Below are 23,873 nucleotides of genomic sequence, written 5' to 3'. Positions count from 1 at the left end.
GCCTCAGTAACTGTGAGGCGCTAAGCAACTCAGTGAGGCCCTGTCTCTGAATAAAATACAAAATAGGGCTGGGGATGAGGCTCAGTGTTCGAGAACCCCTGAGTTCAATCCCTGGTAGCAAAAAAAATAAAAATAAATAAATAAATAAATAAATGGAGTTATTTTCACTCAGAGGAATAAGAATCTGTAAAAGGCAGAATGGTTAAAAAATAACACCCAACACCAGGATGGACAACATTGAGAAACAGTGGATTCTAGTCACTGGTAGCACTTGGGTAGAAGCAGACTGCATTGTTCACCTGTGACATTTGGGAGGGATCTCTGACAGTCTTCATTCAAAGATCTCTGTAGAGATCTCTGGAATGTGATAGTCTACGATTCTATGAATTTCTTTTTTCTGTCCACAGAATATTGTTTACACTCACACCAAATAGATACTGGCACATTAGGGACAGAATAGTTAACAAATGGAAACTTGAAAGTTGCAGTGTGGATGAAGGTTTCAAGTGCAGATGAGAAGACAAACTGGTTCAGAGAGACTAAAAAGATTCTAGAACCTGGCCTTCTGGCAACTTTAACTGTTTTAAAACCATGAGAAACTGGGCGTATTGGGGCATGCCTGTAATCCTACTGACACAGGAAGGGGAGGCAGGAGGATCCCAAGTTCAAGGCCAGCCTGGGCAATTTAGCAGGGCCCTAAGCAACTTACCAAGACCCTGTCTCTAAAAAAAATAAATAGCTGGGGAAATGGCTCAGTGGTTATGTGCCCCTGGGTTCAATTCCTGGTATCTAAATCTATAAATAAAATTTTAAAAACCACGTGGAACAAGCTATTCACCATGTAAACATCAAGGAAATCTCATGATTCCTGGGACAATGTCCAAGTCCTGGTACAGAGGCCTTCGTCCTCTGTTCACATGGCCCTGGCTACCTCCAGAGCCTCGTTCTGAGAAGCAACTCATTGCCCTCTGTCTCATGCCATCTTTGACTTCATTGAAAGTACCAACCCCAATCTTTCACAGGGCTGTTTGCTCTGTGTGAGTTCCCTAAAATTCCCTTCATTCCCTAAACTTTATCTGGCTTATTATTTATTAACTTATTGAGATGGAGTCTTACTATGTTGCCTAGACTGGCTTCCAACTCCAGGGCTCTAGTGATCCTCCTGCCTCAGGCTGCCAAGCAGCTGGGACTAAAGGGGTGTGCCTCCACACCCAGCTTGGGCTCATTCTTGGCAATCTTTCAGACTTCATCTTGAATAAAATTTTATTTCCACTAGGTCTTCCATTAGATTTTTGTTGTGGCAAATTATGTTTCCCCTTCCTACCACATATCACAACCCTCATCATTTTTTAATTCTACTTATCGATTTATTTAGGTGCTGGGGATTAAATCCAGGGCCTCACACTTGCAGGGAAGTGCTCTACCACAGAGCTACATCCCCAGCTTGGAATTCTTTATTTAACATGTGTCCTCTTTGCTAAACTTCATGATGGCAGTGATGTGTCTATTATTTCATCATTATATTTCTAGTGCTGAGAATAGCGCCTGGTTACACTTACAGAAGAGCTAGATATCAAAAAGAAAAGGGGATATCATGCACTATTTATTCACACTTTCAATGTAATTTCAACATTAACAGTACAATTTAAAGTACCTTGTCTGCACCTGCAATTTCATTAAACCTCAAACATACAGAAAAACCACTGCAAATAAATGAAGGCAAGGAAAATTGAAGCAAGGAAGAAACTCTGCCCATAAAGAATCCTTGTGCAACAAACAGTCACAAAAATGACTGAGAAGAGACTAAGCCTTGGGGATGTCGCCAGACACTATGTGATGCTTCTCACTAGCAGTAGGACAGGAACCTCTTACTAGCTGGCAAAAGGTCAAAAAACCTTTAGAACATTGAATTGCACAGGAGAAACAGCAGAGAAAGGGGATGAAAGAAAGAAAGGAACGTAGAAATTTAGGAAGAGGATAAGAATAAAACAATAACAAAACTTAGTAGTAATGAGAACAGCAGGAGCTCAGACTGGAGCAGGAATGGGGAGGTCTGTAAGAAGCAAGCCCTCTGCCCATGAACGAAGATAGCCAGCCATATGCTGGTAGAATAAATAACTCTACCAAAGAAGCACTGACTAAAGGTATTCCAGCCACACAGGGCGCCGTGGTCTGGGAAACATTTACTAAATCTGGGCTTTGGAAGGTCTCATCCATGATCAAGCCTAGGAAGGCTAGGTGCACTACATAAATCCTCTGAGCTGTGGTGACAGGACTCATCACTGAGCCAGCATACTAGAGCCAGCATACCAGGGCTGGAAAACTGTGGCCTGTTAGCCAAATTCTGGTAGCAGCTGGTTTTTGAACAGTTTTACTGGAACACAGCCATGCCTGTGCATTAATGTATTGTCTACAGATGCTTTCACCAGTAGTTGTGATGACACTGTGGCCTTCAAAGCCTGAAACACTTGTATTCTGGCTCTTTACAGAGAGCTTATCGCCCCTCCTGTAGATTATGACAGTTGGCTTAGAGAGTCTATAGGAGAAGCAGAATAGGGATTGGGAGCACTTCTGAAGCCACCTTGTGATAAGGAATCCATATTTTCCTAAATGAAAGGAGAGAGTAGAAGCATAAAAAAGGTAAATTAACTATACTAAAAGAAAAAGTAGCAGTTTCTATTGAACTTAAAGACAATGATTACATTTTTATGGCTGCTTCATCTGTGTTATACAAGATCAAGGTTCAGAGAGGTCAGTTCAATGAAGTTTCAGCAAACTACACTGCTTGCCAAGGATCATGCTAAATCTGAGTGACTGGATTGGGCTTTATTTTGAGGGAGATCAAAGGTTGCCTCTCTTTTTAGATAAATACCACTTAAAAAGGCAAAAGGTTTCTTATGAATGAATGTGGTTGACAACCATCACAATTAATGATAATAATAACTGCCACCATTTATTGAGTTCCTGTTCTGGGCACTCACTGCCTTCCATCTATCACATCTATTATTCCTAATTTTTAAAAGAGCCTGACAAAATAAGTTTCATCCTTCCAATTCTCTAACTGAAGAAACCAAGGTTCCTCTAGGCTAAACAGTGAAACTCAGTCACAGAGTAAGTGGCTAAATCAGAATTTCAACCTAGTCCTGTAAGATTCGAAGGTCTGTGGTCCTTTTACTAGGTCACAGTACCTCTTCAATAGCCCTGTTCATTTTATGGATAGATAGTACTAGAATTTCAAAATGAAAAGAAAAAGCAGCAGTTGTAGAAGATTGAGTCTAACTCCATTCCCCCAGGCCATCACAGCACCTGACAGATTAGAATGGCTGTCTGATGAAGATTCCAGGCAAAGAAGCCACAAGCTCCACTTGTTTCTGAGCACAGTTTCTTCAAAGTGGATCTTTGCTGGTGAAGGAAGTGTCTGGAGCATCAAGATTAGTTTCTCTTGAAAAAAAATCTTGAAAAACAGTATCTGGTGACTGGACTTTTTCAATGTCCACGAGTTTTCACAAAAGTCATGCATTTAACTAGCTTTTGATGGATGATGAGTTCAGCAGAAGATGGTTTCTAAAACAGGCTTAAGCATGTAGAGACTCTAAGGCTTGCTCTTCGGACAGAGGAGCAGTGGCAATGACATTACTATTGTCTGGCTTTGTAATGTGACCTCAGCAATTTGATTTCTAGGTTAGGGTGTTTTTAAAAAATATACACTTACAGAAGAGCTAGATATCAAAAAGAAAAGGGGACATCATGCACTATTTATTCACACTTTCAATGTAATTCCAACATTAAAAGTACAATTTAAAGTACCTTGTTTGCACCTGTAATTTCATTAAACCTCAAACATACAGAAAAACCACTGCATACAGTATATCTGAAATAGCTTAACTTTCTTTTATTTAAAAAGGGAAAATAACTCTTCTTATGTGTTTACATTAACAGAATCAATGCTAGGGAAATGAAGATATATGATAAAGCTGTTAAAGAAATACTTATATTATTTATTATATTACTGATATGATTTTTAAATAATGGCTGAGAAATTAAGAGTCCCTGGCAAGTAACAATTTTGTGAATGTTTGTAATAGTAAATATTCTACTATTTTATGACTCTGCATCTAAGATGCCATTGATTATAAGATGTAAAACTATTTAATATACACCCTTATTTTATAACTTAGAGAAAATGTTGCCAATTATAATATGCTATGGCCTATAAAATATCTCCTTTTTTTTCTTTTTTCTTTTAATTTTATTGGTTATTCAAAACATTACAAAGATTGCAGAATCACATCGGTTACACATCCACATTTTTACATAATGCCATAATAGTAACTGTCTTTTTAATTTATTTATTTATTTTAGTTTTTGGCGGACACATCTTTGTTAGTATGTGGTGCTGAGGATCGAACCCGGGCTACACGCATGCCAGGCAAGCGCACTACCGCTTGAGCCACATCCCCAGCCCTCTCCTGCTTTTTTAAAAAAATTATATTTATTTTATTGGATTTTTGACAAACATTATTTCTAAAAATATTAATTAAAATATTCTAAGGTATATATAAAATGATGTTTTGTTATTCATCTACACTGCAAAGTGATTACCACAATTAACATATTTACCATTTCATATAGTTACAACTTTTAGTTGTTTTGAGAAAATTTAAGATCTATGCCCAGCAACTTCAAGTATACAATGTATTGTTATTAACTGACCCCAGACCTTGTTACCTCCTGGTTTTAAAGAGATGTTAAAAATTTGGATGAACTACCATTGTCCCAGGATAGTGCTGATGATTACTGACATTTATTAAGAACACATAATACAATAAAAAGCACCTGAAATCCATATTTTCATTTAATCCAGACAATTCCCATAAGGTAGGGAATCTTATTATACAAATTTCACAGACAGTTAAAATAACTTGACCCAAATCACGTAACTAAGAAATGTCAGAACTAGAATTAGAACATGAGTTTATCTGACTGCAGACTTTTTTTTTTAAATCACAATTTGATACTATCCCCTTTCAATGTGAAAGTCTTTCTAACTGTAGATGACAACAACCCTTGGGGAGAAGGCCATCTTGTCTTTTAATTTGGGAAGTCATTTCATAAATGGTAATCAGAATTAGGCTGACAGCATGTCATTACACATATTTCAATTATTTTTAAACAAAGATAAAATCAGGAAACAGGCACTGGGCAGGGGCTGTTGCAAGAGAGGAAGACTTCAGATGTTTCTTGGCATCTCTACCTGTTTGCCTAATGTCAAGTGATGCGTGAAACATGAGTCATTACTATATCTCTATAGGGTGTAAAACCTAACGTGATGATCTGAGTCATCAGAAAAGGGCGTTTGTTGTTGTTTTTGTCCGGTTGAGAAGGATGGAATCCATGTTACATTCCAGAAGGATTTTGGTAAGAAAAACACTTGTGTAAACTATGGGTGAGCACTAATTTGCTATGAGGTTCAACCTGGCTGGTACATTCTCTTAAAATATCAACCAAGGAGTTGCTGGTTTCAGCATTATAGGTAAAATTTCAGTCATTCGTATTTCCTAAAAATTAAATTGCAAAAAAAATAATAATCTCATGAGTATAATTAGCTGGTATTCAGTATTTGGTATGTGCCAATCACTATGTTAAATATTTATTTTAACTTATTTTGAAACCTGAAAATACCTATGTATTGTTATTTCCACTTAGCAAATGAGAAAACTGAGGGTAAGAGAAGTTAAAAAAAAAATGGTCCAAGATCACACAGCCAGCATCAACATGTCACGTAGCTCCGGGAGTTATCACTTATATCCTAGACTATGTGAATACCTGCTGGCATGATGTTACAGCCATACCTGGCGATCCTGCCAGCCAAGTGGTGGTGAAGCCAAGATTCAAACCCAGGGTGTTTAATTCTGAAACTTATTCTATACTGCTAACTCTCTGTTATGCAGAGAATAGTCTCCTTACAAAGGATGTGCTTTTATTTCTAATTTTTCAAAAACTTAAATGCTCAATATGTAAAGCATAAAAAATCTGTAGAATATTATAGTAGATACCTACAATTAGATTATCATTTTTTGTTTTATTTCAGATCTTTGTTCTTTAAAAAAAAAAAAGATATCTCTTCCCTTCCATTCTCCCGACTTACTATTCTGGAGTTGTATCTTTTATATCTATGCTATACTCTATTAGTATTCATAGGATCTTAACAACATATAAAAGCACTTATATAACCTCCATAATTGACATGATACTGTATATGTACTTCCTCAATTTTCTGTTCTTTAGATACTCTGATTTTAGATCTATCCATGATGGTAATGTAGATCTTGTTCATTATTAACTGTGATATAGTATGCCACAATTTATTTATCCATTCTCCTTTGAATAAGAATTTAGGTCATCTCCACCTTTTCTGGTTCCTACCAACAGGGCTGCATCTTTGAACACATTTTCCAATGCACCTGCAAAATATTTCTCTGTGTCTGAGAAGTGGAACATTGGGTCATTGAGACCACTCCTCAGTTTTACTAGCTATGGCTGACCAGTTGACATTCCAGAGGGGTCTTATTAGTGTCGTTCCTACAATGGCAGGAAAAAGTCTTTTTCCCTAGCAGCTTCTCCCAATTTATTATTCGAAGAATTAAAACCTTTTGTCAATCTGGGAGATTTAAAATAGTTTTAACTCGGATGTCCCCAAACATTAATGAGAATGAACATTTCCCAATGCTCACTGTTCATTTAGGTTTCCTCTTCAAGAATTGTTTGATCAAATTCTGTACTCAGTTTTTTTCTTTTTCCTTCTGGTTGTTTGGTCTTTTTCTTTTTAGTAAAGAAGTTGTAAAAGTTCTTTATAAATTCTGAACCAACACTCTGCTGGTTAGATCCATTTCACCTACCTTCTCTCTGTCTATGACTTTTCATTAAAATTTGTCATTATGTTTTAAAAATATTATTTAGAAAAAATTCTTCCCTATACTTATAAAGGCAATTGAAAGTAATAATATATTTACACAATGCTTACTATATACCAGTTCAATTAATTGCTTTGTTTATTAATTAATCCATCACCAAAACAACCCCACAAAGTAGGTGTTATTATTAACTTTATTTGAGAGACCTTAAAACTGAGACATGAGGGATATTCTCTTAAATCTTTTAAAGTTTTACTTTTAATTTTTGGATATTTAACAAATCTGGAATTTATTTTAATGTATGGTATACCTAGGAATCTAATTTTAGTCCTTATCATATAATTACCAAAATCTATCAGTATTGTTTAACAAATGAGCCACCCTTTCTCCATTAATCTACAAAGATTTTTCTTATACTAAAATCTGACTCATATGAGTCTGTTTCTAGATTTTTTCCCCCTATTCTATTGGATACTAGTCTTTACCTGGATCAACACTTTACTAATTTAGTTATTATGGTATGGATTCTGGTACAGTGATTCTTCTGCCTGAATTCTATTTGTTCACAATTGCTTTGGCTAGTTTGGGCTGTAAGAGTTTTACCATTACTCAGTCAAGTTCTGCAGAGTGTTATTGGAAGTCCATCCTAAGTCTTTTTTAAATATGCAAGTATTTCTGATGAGAGCCACTCAAAATCAGTAGAATAAATCTTAATAATATCCTTTGCAATGAAACAGACTAGTAAAATATTAGAATTCAAAAAAGAAATCTATAACCTCAATGTCTATTAGTATGGAACCAATTAAATAAATTATTATGTATCCATACACTGGAATAAAACAATGCCATCAAAACAATGGAAAAGATCACTAAGTAATATTTTTTAAATCCTTAAGGTATTATTAATTAAAAAAATCAAAACATGGAACCACATGTATATGTCAACTTGGGTGTGAAAATGAATATAATCAGTATATACTGGGACAGGGATATAGTTGAGGGGCCATGGTTCAATCTTCAGCACGCCCCCTAAAAAGCATAGATTCCCATTCATTTGTATATTAATAAAAAACTCTGGAAGGATACATAAGAAATTAGTGATAGTGATTCTCTGTGTGTGGATGGGGTGGAGCAGGAGGATGGGAAATATGTGGATAGAGCCAGGAATAGAAGAAGAAGATACCCTTTTATTATATGTTGTTTTATATATATACATTTAAAAATTTCCATCTTCTGAGACAGGGTCTCACTGCCGAAGTCTGGCTTGGCACAAATCAGGAGCCACTTGTCAAAAAGAAACTAACTTTATTTTTAGAACTACAAACGCCAAACAAAACAGCTCCAGGGAAAAACCCTCAGAGCCCAACTGCCACCACCGGCTTCCACAAGCCTCTCTCTCTCACACCAGCCTCTCCACCTCCCACAATCCTCCTCTCTTGAGGCCGATTGGCTGGGTTGCGTGGGCAGAGCCAAAGAAGTCACCCAATGAGCAGCTCCGTGGAGGAGCCAATCAGCTAGATGTTGCTGGGGCCGCTGTGAGCCAATCATCAGCTGGCAGTCTGAAGGGCAGGGAAACAGCCCAATGAACATCACCGCAGAGGAGCCAATCAGCTAGATGTTGCTGGGGCAGTCTGAAGCTTGCTGGCAGCTGGAAGTTTGCTGGGGCCCCTTTGGCTGTGGCTCTCAACATCTCACCATTTTGTTGGACTTTTTAATTTAAAAACCATGTGAATCTATCACTTAATTAAAACAAATTAAGTGACTGTTCTAATTTTTCTCTTGGAAATTTTTCCACTAATATCTCTTTAATGTTAGAAAAACAGAAAAAACTACATCCTTATCCTATGTTCCTTGGTTGAAAGGGTTCAATGAAGCACTGGTAATGTACTTTGTAGGTCAAACATTTTAGAAAAAGAAAACCAGAAATCGAGAATCAAATTGGAACTCAGAAAATCCTTACAGGATCAATTTGGAGACCAGGAAAGAAAAAAAAAAATCAAAGTCTAAATTTAGAAAATCAGACAAAAGAACTTTTTAAAAACTGATCTTAAACTTAAAAAAAATTTTAATTTAAAATCTATAAATATCTAGATAAAGTCAGGGTTATGAGCCAGCTCATCCTGGCTTTGGAAGGCCAACTGTCTATATCTTTCCTCAAGTTCACATCTAGTAAACAGCACACTGGTAGCTTTGAAGTGCCACAGTGGGAGTATTTACACTGGGGGAATTGGCAAGGGTTACAAATCAGAGGCCCATCCCACCACCAAGAGATTCATTTGCTAAATTTACTAGTTGGCAAATTTGTTAAATTCACTATTGGATAAAGGTAATTCAAGATATATATATATATATTTTATTAGAGAGAGTGAGAGAGGAGAGAGAGAGAGAGAGAGACAGAGAATTTTTTTTTTAATATTTATTTTTTAGTTCTCGGCGGACACAACATCTTTGTTGGTATGTGGTGCTGGGGATCGAACCCGGGCCGCACGCATGCCAGGCGAGCGCACTACCGCTTGAGCCACATCCCCAGCCCAATTCAAGATATATTGAAGTTCAAAATATACAACTGGAGAAGAGATTCCATGGAATTTTAGATAATTTCACAAACAATATTTTGGGGAACAATTTTATGGTTGATATATCTTCTAATATGAAGTTTTCTCCAAGGTTGTACTCTATGTGGGTCATATACAGTTTTGGAGTACAGGCTCAGAAGCCTTCTATCACTTTTTTGGATTTCCTTCTTCAAGTTGAAGTATAAATTAAAGTAATGAATACTACTGTGAAGACAGGACACATGTTACTCATAGTATGGAGAATTAATGTTTTTCAAATATTAGTATACACTGTCTTATATTTCCATGTTTGTAAACACCTATGTCTGTTCAAATTCTTTTAATTAAAATAATAACATGAAATGCAGCTAAGAGAAAGCAATCTTCTGTGTTGTACAAGAGCACAGAAATATCTATAATAAATTCGCATTGCCTGGCACACATGTAGCAGTTAAATAATAAATAATAACTGGATGAAGGGCTGGGAAAGTCATTCAGTGGTTGAACACTTGCCTAGTAGTTACGAGATCCTGAGTTCAATGCCCAGAACCACAAAAACAAAAACAAAATGAAACAAATAAAAGGTGGAGGAGTTAATTGACAATCATAAGGAGTGAGTCTCAAAAATACAACCAAAACAACCCTCTTCACTTACCCAATTCAATACAGGTGATTCCGAGTGACCAAACATCGACTTTCCCGTCGTACTGTCCTTCATCCATAGCTAAGATAACTTCTGGAGCCATCCTGCCAACAAAATGTGCAAAACTCAAGTTGTAAGTTTTAAAAACCATTTCTTTTTTATAAAGTGAGTCAATGAAATAGCAGTTCTTAAGGATATTCAACATTTTTTATCTGTTAGATTTCCTTCGATAAATTGTTTTTAAAGAACATTATTCAAAATATCAGCATATTTAATGATCTACATGAAATGACACTGTATTCAATATATCCTGATTCCATGCTTCACTATCAGGTTGATCTTGGGTAGGTTATCTAACCTATCTGTACATCAGTTAATTTATCTACAAAATGGAAAGAATTCTAGCAGTTATCTCATAGAGATTCATAAAGGATTAATACATATGAAATTTAAAAAATATTTATTTATTCTTGGTACAAGGGATTGAACCTAGGGGTATTATGTCACTGAGCTACATCTTCAGCCCTTTTTATTTTTTGTTTTAAGATAGGGTCTCATTAAATTGCCCAGGCTGCCCTTGAACTTATGATCCTCCTGCCTCAGGTTCCCAAGTTGCTGGGATCACAGGCCTGTGCCTCTATGCCCAGGAAACAAATAAATTACTTTAAACAACACAAAAAAAATATCTTGTGGGACAACATAAAGCAAAGTCATCAGCTATTCCAAAGATACTACAACTTATAAAACAAATAGGTTATGGTAATGGATGTCACCTCACAGGCTTGTCTTTAATACATTTTCATTAGCAGGGCAGGGATTATATCAGGTTGGGTTTGCTTTGAGCAGTACTGTGTTCTGTTATTATGTATAAACATTTGCTTAGTAAATGCTATCTGATTATGAGGGGAAAAATCCAAATGGCAACTGATTTTTTTTAGTAGGTAAGTAATTTTGCAGGGATATAAGTCATTCTGCAAAATATAATGAAATTCCAATGTGTCTATGAAAGAAAAGAAAGGAATCTAGAAGGGAATAGGATGAAAAACTTGGAGTGGGAATGCCATGCTAGGTGAAGCATCAGAGAACTCAACAAAGACCTGAACTGAGATTTTTTTCATCAGAAAGTATCACTTACGCTTGCTGTTAGACAGATAAGCCTAAAGAAGTCCTCTTGTCCTTACCTGAAAACTGGTTCAAGAGAAAAGTTCAAATAAACCTCAAATGAAAAAGAAAACCTGAGCTTGGTGAGTGTTTTGATAGTCTGGCTCAGTTTACACACAGTGACATCTACCACATTGGAACAATTTAAAGTGATTTTTATACTGAGAGAGTCTTTCTCTCTCTCTCTCTTTCTTCTACTGAGTAATTCTAATCTTTTCAAACAAAATTTCCCTTTGGGGTATACTGCTAAGACACTGTCAAAAAACAAAACAAAATGATACCATTACTAGGCCTGCTGGCACCTGTCATCTCAGCTATTTGGGAGGCCGAGGCAGGAGAATTACAAGTTAAACATCAGGCTTGGCAACTGAGGGAGACCCTATCTCAAAAATAAAAACAAACAACCTCCAAACCAATGCTAGGGAAAACAATGTCATATTTGCTAACTTACATACCAGTAAGGTGTGCCCACGAAGGAGTTGGCAGGAGAAGCTATTGAGGCTGATCCAAAATCAGCTAATTTCACCTGACCTGGCTCTGTTAGGAGAATATTTCCTGCTTTAATATCCCTATAGGAAAAAAATAATAGGGTTAGAAAATTACTTTTCAATTTTGATTATGGAAAAGGTCAGAACATGCAATTAATAAGGCAAAAACTTTGTTTAAAAAAAAAAAAAACTTAGCCAGAAAGGGATTTAGGAAGAACCACATGTTCTAAGGGGCCCAGATTCCTGGGTGTACTTATGGGCAGGTTGTAGTCATTACTTAAAGGTGAGGATTTCTTCAGAGGGAGGGGGCACAGTGAGGAAAAAGGCAGAGGTGGCAGACAAGGAAATCTCACCAGGTGCTACTTATAAAGGCATATTCTTAAATGCTAAATCCCGTCACCAGCAGTATTCCCTGTGCTGGGAAGATTGGTGAAATGTGGAATTGCCTTTTTTTTTTCTCTCTCCCAAGTTCCACGACATTTTTGGAACCTAAATAAAACTGTGATGACTCTGTGTTGACTACCTAACCAATAGTCCTCAACTACACACATACCTTTTCTTTCTTGCCTGTGACCCTTTCTCTTTGCTTTTAAGTGTAACTGCCACTCTAAGGCATTTGAGGGTACATGTTATATAGAAGGTGTTATTTTAAAGTAACACCATACAGTAAAAAGAAGACCCTGAAAGATCAAAACAAACAAGGATTAGGGGTTAGGAAATTGCATTTCTCTTGTATTACTACAATGAGTCTCAAGTGGTCACTACTAAGGATATCAGATGTTTTATGCAGCAAAATGTTTTAAAAATATGATTTAAAAATTAATTCATCAGTATGATAATTTAGAATGAGAAGATGTGGATGTACTCATTCTTTTTTTTTTTTTAAGACATGATGTGTAATGGGTACTAGCAACTAAGAGTTGTAAGTTGATGGGCTATGGAAAGATAAAACAGAAAATGAGGAACTTATGTCAAGTTGAAAATGATCAGGTTTGAATGCTTCCAAAACAACTTTTATAAAAACTTTCCTTGTAAATTCAGTTACCTTCCTCATGATGATTTTAGGCATTGGCAAAGAGAATTAAAAAAAAAAAGCATCATTTATTTTTCTTTAGTAACAAAAATCTGAGATATGGTCCTCATTTAAAAATTTAAAGCACATTTTTAAATTGTTTTGTCTTTTCAACTTCTTTTATAAACTAAAGAAGATAATGTATTATACAGAATAAAACAGTAAAACAATGTGCAGATTTAAGGTAATAATGACACCCAAAAAGCTGAACTTTAGGTTTCAATAAAAGCAGCAAAATTGTTATAAGTAAGTCAACATTCATTAATAACATCTTAGTACCAAAGAAATACATTTGAAAGAAAAGTTGTCAACTCCGTAGATATCATGGTAAATGTACTGAATCAATATTTATCAGCCATGATTAGGTTAATTCTTCATCTTTATTTATTTATTTATTCCTTCTATAGGGCTGGGATGGAACCCAGTCCTCACACATGCTAGGGAAGTAATCTGCCACTGAGCTACACCCTGAGCCCATGATACTTCATTTTTATAAATAAACCAGCTAGTAACTGGTGATGGCTCCCGTAGGGGGACTTAAACAGAAGCAAAAGGGGGAACTATGACCTAATAGTTTCACTTCTTCCTAGTAAATGCCAAGTGTTTCCTTTTGTCTGTGAGCCAAGTCAGATCCTTTATATCTACTGACTATTCCACTACTTCCACTATTCAGCACAGTAACTGCCAAAAGCTCTTTACTGAGGGAAGCAAAGTTTGGGAACAACATCACTCTTTAGGAGTGGTTAGTAGAGAGAGAAAAGTAGAGTTATAGTGCAGAAAATATAAGATAGGGGCTGGGTATAGATGAGTGTAGAACACTTGCTTAGCATGCATGAGGCTTCTGTTCAATCCCTAGCACAGGGGGAGAAAGAAAAGAAGAAATAAAGGGAATATAAAATAGAAGCCCTGGATGATTGCATTAGGAGTTAAGAAATTTGAATTTCAGTCCCTATTTTATTATCTAAATGCTATTATCTAAATGTTATTGAAATCTTTCTGAGCCCCCATCTCTGCCTCCATTGAAATAAAGATTATACTTTTTGGAGTTCATATCTATATGGACTATAGAAATGAAAAATATTTTAATATCTATTTATGTATGAGTAACTTGCCATTTACAATAGGAAAGGCAGAAAGAAGGAACTCAGCTAAGAAATAAATATATGCCAGGAAGGTTAATTTTCTTTTCTTCTTGACACAGTATCCAAAGGTCACTGGGTTCTTCATCAAATTTCCCTTAACACTCAGCCTGGAGGACAGCTCCCTACAGAGCAGAGGTGACAGAAGTGTGGCTATAACTGAGAGATCAGGTGGTAGGAGCTAAATTCTGGCAATCTTCCTCCTTTATCCAGAAAAGCAGCAAATTCTTTGCTTCCTTATATCCTTAGCCACCCTAAAAATTGGAGCATGCACTAATTTTCAAGATTCCTGGAACAGACAGAGAACCCTGTAACTGAAATGAAAACGGAAATGTTCTCTAATCTTACCTATGAATCAATGCATGAGAATGTAGGTAGGCTAGTCCCTGTAAGGCACCGTGAGTAATGGCAGCGATCTCTACTTCCTGAAGTGGTTTCTTATGAACTGAGGAAGGAGGGGAAAAAAAGGTCAGGAGTAATGACCAGTCTTACCGCTCTTTTCATCATCTTACACAGCTATATCAAACTAATTATCTACTTTCCCAAATGATAATTTGGGAACGCATTTACCTAAATATAGACGATGTATATATTTTCTAAAGGAAAGCCACGAATGATCAGGTAACAGGAAAACCAAGTATATAAAAACAAAACAACAACAACAACAACAAAAACCCTTCGAAACCAAATAAAACAAACAAAGCCTGATATTCATTAAGTGACGTGTTGTTAATTTACCTGTCAGTGGCAAGTCAATGCCACACTGATTCCAACTGCCCAGGCTCAAATTTATCAGTCCCTTCTGACACTTTAAATGCCTGGAATGTTCCAGGTCATATTATTCTCCTCTGCCACAAAGCCATCTATAATTACTCCCTCCAACTACAGATTTTCATTATTTGTGAAAGCAGTTAATAAGCAATTTCTATTCAGAGATAAAGGATGATATAAGATATTTTTTAATGTATATTTTTAACACAGTCTCTGGTTATAATAGCATTTCCAGAGGAGAATTGGGTCAAACACAATATTGGAAAGGGTTAAACATAAATAGAATTTGATACATAGAGAGAAATTTGATGTTTCTAGCAACATATACTGCATCATGTTAAGTGGTACCTTCCCTGGATGGGCCCTGAAAGAAACAGCAGGGAAGCTGCTATCCTCCCTCAGACACCTTCAGTGATGCTGCAGAGATGAAGTTTGCATAGCTTATCCACACAACCCTTAGGTCCAAGTCACTCTCTAATCAGATTGCACAAACTGCACTCAAATGTAGGGTAGTTAACATTCTGCCCAAGGTGAAACAGAGGAAAGTCTAGTGCTTTTATTCTCACCTTCTAACAAATCAGATGCTGAGCCTAAGCAATATTCCATCACCAACTGTAATAGATTTAAAAAAAAAAACCAGTCAGAACAATAAGGGTTAATGAGTAATTTCTGAAACCAACCAACCAACCAACCGACCAAGGAACTCAGAATATTAGGTGAATAAATATTCTGACTCACCTGAACCTGTATTATCTTGGTTGTCTGACATGAATTGATTTTCACTATTTTCAACATCTCAGTTTTTGTTACTACTTAACTTGCATTGGCCTAAGACTATAAGGGGGCTGGATATGGAAATATTCCTTGTCAATGGTGAAGCTGAGATTGCCAATTTATTTACTTACCAATTTCCACACCACCTTATTTTTAAAAGAATTTAAAGTGGTTACATTGCATTATAAATTAAAATTTGTAACTTAGAGAGTATTAAAAAATACATGAGCCAGTAAAATTTATATTGAGAAATAGTAGCTAAAATAAACCATATGCAAAGACCTGGATTCAATGCTCAGCACCAAAACAAACCAAACAACCTCCCCAAACCAGTAAGTAGGGACTCCTTATTTTCATGTTTTAAGAAGTTCTAAATAAGAAACACATCTTGGGTGGAGCTCACGGGTGGAGTGCTTGCCTGGCATGTGTGAGGCTCTGGGTTTGATCCCCAGCACCTGGGGGTGGGGGAGAGATGTAGCCTGCTGTGTCATTATCTGGAATCCCAGAGAGATATGGGACATTTTAATTTGTATCTGGAGACATTTCTATTAAAATACTCCTGATATTTCTTGACAATCTTGGGAGAGTTTCTTAACTCAAAAATGAAGAAACATTGTTTTATTCTTTTAGATATTTTAGGTGTCCCAGATTGCTGATCTGTAGCCAAGATCAAAACTATGAATGCTCAGGGACCATCTCCACACATATACGTGCAAGCATACACACTCCTACTAATTAACATTTTGTTATTTTAAAAACCAGCAGAAGCTCATTATGAAATATAAATTTCCTATCATCAACTAGATATAACCAATATCAACTTACTGGTTCTTTTCATTTTTAAACAAATTAATGTGAAAACATATTTATATATGATCTAACTTGCATTACTGTGATAATTTAGCATTTTACAAGAAGTTTAGAAACTTGATTGTGGTTTCTGCTTGACATACTAGATTCAGAAACATTTGTTTTATTTCTTATTGAGAAATGAAAGATTCCACATAATATTATAATGAACATTATCCTTCTGTGTCTATTTTTTTTTCCTTTAGCCATCTTTGCTGGAAAAATTTTAAAAAGTTGTACCACATAATTTTCTAGTTTTTTTTTTAAACTGAATAACTGGATGGGCATACACAACTTCCTTAAATTGAATATGCAAAAAAGGAATACTAGTCCTCCTTGACTTACAAGAGGGTCATGTCCTGATAAGCCCAATATAAGTTGAAAATATCATAAGTCAAAAATGCATTTAATACACCTATTTACTGAACATTATAGCTTAGCAATACAGTACTGTAGTCTCCCTTTATCCACAAATTTGATTCCTGCTGTTCCAGTTACCCACAGTCAACTGTGTTCCAAAAATACTAAATGGAAAATTCTAAATTAAATAATTTATCAGTTTAAAATTGTGCATCATTCTGAATACATGATGAAATATTTCATTGTATGGTTCTCTCTGGAAGTAAATCATCCCTTTGGTCAGAGTATCATACTGTGTATACTACCCAACCATTAATCGCTTAGTAGCCATCTTGCTTATCAGATCAACTATCACAATATCACAGTGCTTGTATTCAAGTAATTCTCTTTTTCCTCCAATTAATTCTATTTTACTTAATAATGAATCCCAAACTATAAGTAGTAATGCTGGCATTTTTATAGCAATATACTTTTTTTTTTTTTTTTTTTTGGTACTGGGGACTGAACTCAGAGTACTTGACCACTGAGCCACATTCCAGCCCTATTTTGTATTTTATTTAGAGACAGGGGCTCACTGAGTTGCTTAGCACCTTGATTTTGCTGAGGCTGGCTTTGAACTGGTGATCCTCCTGTCTCAGCCTCCAGAGCTGCTGAGATTACAGGCATGAGCTACTGTGCCCGGCGGCATATACTTTTGTAATTGCTTTATTTATCAGTTATTGTTGTTAATCTCTTATTGTGCCTAATTGATGAATTCAAACTAATTTATAAATTAAACATTTACTCTGCCTGATGGAAATCTCTTTCCAGATTCCTTCAACTCAGAGAGACAGGAAACACTGCAATACCATCTGTGGTTTCAGGCTCTACTAGGGGTTTTGAAACATATTCCCCATGGATCAGAGGAGACTACTATACTACACAGTACTGGTTGTTTGCCCTGTGATCATGAGGCTGACAGGGAGATGCAGCTTGCTGCCATTGTCCTGCATCATGAAAAAGGATTATACTGCATATTACTTACCCTGGGAAAAGATAAAAATTCAAAATTCAGAGTGCGGTTTCTACTGACTGTGTATTGGTTTTGCACTATTTTAAAGTCAAAAAGTCTGAAATCAAACCACTGTATGTCAAGTACAATCTATACAACTTTAAAACTGAATGGAATGAATAAATAGGTTTAGTGTTTATATTTTTTTAATTCTATTTTAAAAACCTGAGCCTTTTTCACAAATATTTGCTTCCCTATTACTCCGTAACACAGGGGCGCAGGACATGGATGTGCACTCCTTATAGGAGGCAGCTGTAGCTGCTCAGCCTTACGTTATTAGGGCTACTTTCTAGCTTCCCTGACTTCTTCTTTATGGGCAAATTATTTTTATGTCTGTTTGTATGTATGTTTCTAGCAGCTCAGTTCCTAAGAGGACTTTTTGTAAAATTTATTATTATTATTATTTGATTACTGGGGATTGAACTGAGGGGTGCCTTCCCACATCCCAGGCCTTTTTATTTTTTATTTTGAAATAGGGTCTTGCTAAGCTACCCAGGCTGGCCTTGATTTTGCCTCCAGTCTCACTCTCCCAAGTCTCCAGGATTACAGATGTGAGCCACTATACCTGGCCCTAAAAGCACCTTTTAATTAGCTCATTCAATCAGTTGTAGACAGAAATCAGGTAACCAAACTTATTAGCACTCTATATAATCTAAGAGTAAACAGGTTTTGAATGAGAGCTTAGAGGATTTTCTGAAGATTTCAAACTTGGATTTTGTAACATTTATTCTACCTGATTTAAATCTGTTTCTAGACTCCTTCAAGTCTGCTGAGGTTGTCAGAGAAAAACTGATTTCCAGATAAGAAGATGCTCCTTTGGTTAATTTCTTCTGCTCGGCATGGGAATGATAGTCCTAGATATCTTACAGATCACTTGAACAGAAATATTTTAGTATACTGCTTGGGCACCAATATTCCATTCCTTAATTAGCGACCATGTACAGGAAAGAACTCAGTACATGGTAAGCACTCAATAAATGACAGTTAAATTGGACTTTGAGGGAGAATGTGCCATCTGACAAAGTAGCACATTTAGCATTTTCATGTTCTAAATGGTGCCTAATGTGCCTTAAAAACAGAAATACAGTCATATCAAGACACACGAGGATGGAGTGGAACAAGAGACAGTTTCGCTTTAATCAGATGGTAGGTTCTGTTTAGGAAACATTTAAGTCACGGCAATGGCAAGCACAGTTCCAGTTCTGTGGTGAGGTGGAGTACGGGATAAGAAATGGCAGTGATGAAGGTTCAGGATGAGAGTGCAAGCCCTTGCATTTTGTCTTTACAAATCCCTCTTTATAAGATGAGGTCCACTTTCCCCATCTCTCTGTGGAGTGTACAGAATGAAACTTCCAAAAGGCTGGTGATCATATTTAATCTCACGAGAGTTATACCATGACACACTCTAAAGTGTTAACAAAAGTCTAAGGGACAGAGATGGGAATGAGAATTGTACAGTTCAAATAAATAATAGAGAAAATTTAACAGAAAAAAGGAAGATAACAGAGACTGGCTTACCCAAGCAGTGTGCTCTTTCAAATAACAACCTTTGTACTCAATGGTATTAGGATGCTTCAATTGTCGTAAAAATTTAACTTCTTTAAGAATATCTTGCCATTTCTATTGAAGTCAGAAAAGAAATATTTTGATTTAGAAGCTGAAAATAGTATTTTATTATCAAGTATACATATATAATATTATTTTTATTATTTGAAATGGATATAAGGTAAATGTTAAACAAACAAAGAAGCTATTTAAGCTTGTGTTATTCCTCCAGTTTGAGTATGTGTAAATACAAATCTATTGTTGAGGACATTATAATGAAGCCATTACACACACCTGTGCTCTATTTCTGAAAATAGTTGATTGATCTGGAATATTAAAAGCTTTTATTATTTACTCCATAAGCAGGAGGGGGGGAAAAAGAATGGAGGTAAATGTTTAGAGAATTTTATTTACTTTTCTTTTCTGTAAGCCTTATTTTTTTCAAATATTTGACATATAATCATTGCATGCATTTATGGGATACAGTGTTATGTTTTGATACATATATACAAAATGTAATTGTCCAATCACGGTATCTAGCATACCCATCATCTCAAACATTTATCATCTCTTAATGATGGGAACATCCAGAATATTTTTTTCTAGTTATTTTGAAATACACACTACAACCTTGTGAACTCTAGTAACCCTACTGTGCACAGAACACCAGAACTTATCATTTTGTTAACTTCATACTTATTTCCTGTAAGTATGTGTAGGCATTCAACTGTCTCATCTTACCTCATGTGTCTGTTTCCCACTATAGGACATTTTCTTAACCGCCACCACCTCGTTGGTATGAGCATTTGTGGCCTGTGTTAAGAGGGAAGAGGAAAATAAAAAGAAATTACTACGTTTCAGTTGGTTTAACTCTTTGACTTGAGACTTTAAAAATATTATGCTCACACTTGACTATCCCCGTTACAAGATGCTCCAACATTTAATAGGCCAGACAGATGTTTCCACCCCAACTTTAAGGAACAGCTTTTCTTTACACACACACACACACACACACACACACACACACACACACACACACACTGAAACAAGTAAACAATAAGGCTATTTTCCAAAATGAATATATTGGCTTTATTTTGTAGAATATCCATCAATGGAGAACCAGTTCAATAAACACAGTGTGGTTACATAATGAAACAATCATTGAAGAATAAGGATGTGTTAATATGGAAAAATGTAAAAATTGTCATGACAAAAAAAATAAATGTACACTATAATCCTATTTTTGCAAAATACTAAGAGTGTCAGTAGTGTTACATGTAGAAAATAATTATGGAAGAATGCATATCAAGGGCTGGAGCTGGGGCTCAGTGGTAGAGTGCTTGCCTAGAACACGTGAGCCACTGGGATTGATTCTCAGCCCCGTATACAAATAAATAAAATAAAGGTCCACTGACAACTAAAAAAAACATTTAAAAAATGTGTCTAGTGTAATTGAAGAAATCAATTTTAAATTTTATTTAATTTTAATTAACTTAAATTTAAATAGCTACATGTGCCTAGTGACTACTATATTTAACAGTGTACCAGAAGGCAAAATTAATCCCAAGACTGACTTTCACCTGAAGGATTACTTATGATTTGTGATAAGAATGTATTACATACACACATTTATGTATGCCTATGTGTGCAGTTTTTCTATCTGTGAAAGTTGTCTTGTCTCATAATTCTCTCTACTTGTCTTCATCATACTAGAGACACAAGTTCATTTAAAGCACACATAGAAGCCTCACCTGATAGTCTTTTCCTCTCAATTTACGTAAGAGATTTAAAATTGAATTTCTTAAAATTTTCAGAAAAATAAGCCATTAAAAGATTCTGAAATTTGGGCTTTCTTCAAAAAACAGTGATCTGCTTCAGGGCCATATCCCTGATGTTAATAAGGTACTTTGCATGACTTATTTCTGTGGACCAATAAAGTTATAGCAGGGCTCAGAGGTAAAAGACTGGAATTCACAACTGTAGAGAAAACTCATGATCATTTTCTTTTCTTACTATGTGTTTATAATTTAACTGTTCCCCAGCCATGACTTTTTGCTATTTTCTTTTTGCCCTCTTTATTGAGCATCTGCTAAAACCAAAAAGCAACTATGCCCAGATGAAAAGACCTAAGTATTTGCTCTAGGTAGATTATGAACGATATGCTGAGTCTCACAAAGGAGCACAAGAAACCCACAAAATTTACAGTGTGTTCAACTGAATAAAAAAAATGAACATACTCAACCCTTTTTTGTTTTTCTTTAAAGTTTCTTACTATCTTGTTACTAATGCTAAGTTGCGAATTAACTATGTAATTCCAAACACACACAGATATTTTAGCAAGTAACCACTTTCTGTTTTCTAAGTATACCGTATACTGTCAGCTGATTGGTTCTGCAAGAGCTGGCATCATTCTGTGTAAAGTTGCAAACTACAAAGAATCTACCAGAATTATAGTATTAGGTACAAAATCATTGGTTGCTAGAATGACTATGATCCAAGAAAAGCACCAGTTAGCCATGCCAAGTTCTCCATCATTCATTCATTCAACAAGTACTTGCTAGGTATTCACAATGTGTCAGGTATTGGGCTAAATTCTAGGGATAGAATTGGGAGTAAATGCCAGGTGCACGCCTGTAATCCCAGCTGCTCGGGAGGCTGAGGCAGGAGGATCACAAGTTCAAGACCAGCCTTAGCAAAAGTGAGGTGCTAAGCAACTCAGTGAGACCCTCTCTTGAAACAAAATAAAAAATAGGGCTGGGGATGTGGCTTAGTGGTCGAGTGTCATTGAGTTCAATTCCTGATTACAGGCCCCGCCCCCTCTAAAAAATAATTGGGAGTACATACACCCAAGGGTATCTATCTTTCCTCTGGTAGGATAGGCAATAAAAAATAAATAAAATAAAATTATAACAAACAAATGTAAAACTGCAGTTGTGACATGCTGTAAAGTAAGGTATGTGCTCTTCTGAGATCCCAACCTAGAAGACATGACTTAGGGAGGTCAGGAGAGCCTTCCCTGAAGGCATAGTGTTTAAGCTCAGTGTGGAAGAAAGAGGAAGGGCATATAAGAGACAAGAAGCTGCAAATGGTGGGGAAAACATTCCAGAGAGAAAAGCTTATGCAGAATCCCAGGATGGATGATCCAATCAAAAATCAGCCAACTAGAGCAATGAGAAGAGCAGAAAGCAGGACCATAGAGAAGGACCTTATAGGCTGGCCATGGTGGAATTTTGGTCTTAGCCTAAGAAAAAGGGAGAGCCCTGCAGGGGAAAGTGATCAGATTTACATTTTTTTAAAATTTACTGAGGTGAGGTGGAGAGAGACCAACGTGGGCTCCTGCGGTAGTCCATGTAAGGTACTAGCCAATCCTGGGTACAGTGGTATGAATAACACATAAATAATACTGCAGCAAGTGGGAAAAATTCATTTTTAGAGGACTCTTTCTGTGTTCACTATAGATAAAATGTTAAAGTGGCTTTTTGTAGTTTTATACGAAGTGTCATTAATTCCCTTCCAATCTGTTTTTTAATGCCTTATGGGTTTATATGGGCCTGAACTGTTCACATGTATACAGGCATACAGACTTAATGATTACATTTCCATGTCAAAGCTCCCAAGCATCTTCCTAAGTTCTCCTATCATTAGCAACACATAACACATAGTTAGTAACTACTGTTAACAGACTTAGTCACTGGGTCCTCTGCAAGGTAGGGCTCAGGTTGCCCCTATTATAAGTGGCTTGTTAGTGAGCCTCAAAACAGGCTTGGGTTGTTGTTATCATTCTGAAATATTAAAACTTTGAGAAGGTCTGGCTGCTTTTTAAAATAAAAGAGTCAAAGACTGGGCTGGGGAGGTGGGTCAGTGGTAGAATGTTTGCCTAGCATGTGTGAGTCCTCAGCACCACATACAAATAAATAGAAAAGAGTCAAACCAGATTGGGACCACTTTCTGACTCTGGTTAAGAGAGATTCAGGGAGGATGAATTTATTATCAAGTAAACAAAAGGAAAGTAGGAAAAGATGACCAAAGAATATAATCTCTGGATGAGATAAACAGGTCACAAATGAATACATACAGAATGCTTCCATTTTGAAAGTGTTCAAAACTAGGCAAAACCAAATTGCACTGTTTAGAGGTAGAAAGGTAAGTGGGTTAAACATGTGTTTTAGATGGACATAAGGGGCTTCTGGGGTGTAGTGGTATTCTATTTCTTAACCCTGGGGTATTTACACAGAGATTTACCTCCCCTCCCACCCCACACCCAGAACTTGAGACTGATCCCAGAGGAGATCTGCCATTGAGCTATACTCCCATTCCTTTTTATTTTTTTATTTTGAGGCAGGGTCTGGCTAAATTGCTGGGCTGCTGAGGCTGGCCTTAAACTTTCAATCCTCTTGCCTCAGTCTCTCAAGTTGCTCGGACTGAAGCATACACCACCATGCCCGGCTGAGATTTACCTTTGTTTTTAAAATATATTTTCTTTTTAGTTGTTTTTGGACACAAATACCTTTTATTTTATTTGTTTATTTTTATGTGATGCTGAGGATCGAA

The 23,873-nt window shown here is 36.2% G+C and overlaps 1 protein-coding gene across 6 annotated transcripts in view; it reads right to left on the bottom strand.

The window, feature by feature from the left end:
- The window catches only part of Taok3 (TAO kinase 3), a 189,204-nt gene that overhangs the window by 57,275 nt on the left and 108,056 nt on the right, over positions 1-23,873 (bottom strand). For all 6 annotated transcript variants that reach the window (XM_005336826.5, XM_078039046.1, XM_021734243.3 and 3 more), the window contains 6 exons: positions 20,064-20,135; positions 19,296-19,397; positions 15,310-15,355; positions 14,321-14,417; positions 11,729-11,842; positions 10,125-10,216 (listed from right to left, as the gene is read on the bottom strand). In XM_005336826.5, the coding sequence (XP_005336883.4) occupies positions 10,125-10,216; positions 11,729-11,842; positions 14,321-14,417; positions 15,310-15,355; positions 19,296-19,397; positions 20,064-20,135 (523 nt within the window). The remainder of the gene's footprint in view (positions 1-10,124; positions 10,217-11,728; positions 11,843-14,320; positions 14,418-15,309; positions 15,356-19,295; positions 19,398-20,063; positions 20,136-23,873) is intronic.

This window comes from Ictidomys tridecemlineatus, chromosome 2 (genome assembly GCF_052094955.1).
Source record: "Ictidomys tridecemlineatus isolate mIctTri1 chromosome 2, mIctTri1.hap1, whole genome shotgun sequence".
In the NCBI taxonomy this organism is placed as follows: Eukaryota; Metazoa; Chordata; class Mammalia; order Rodentia; family Sciuridae; genus Ictidomys; species Ictidomys tridecemlineatus.
The sequence above is the reverse complement of the archived record's forward strand: the minus strand, read 5'-3'. Positions and strand labels throughout refer to the sequence as shown.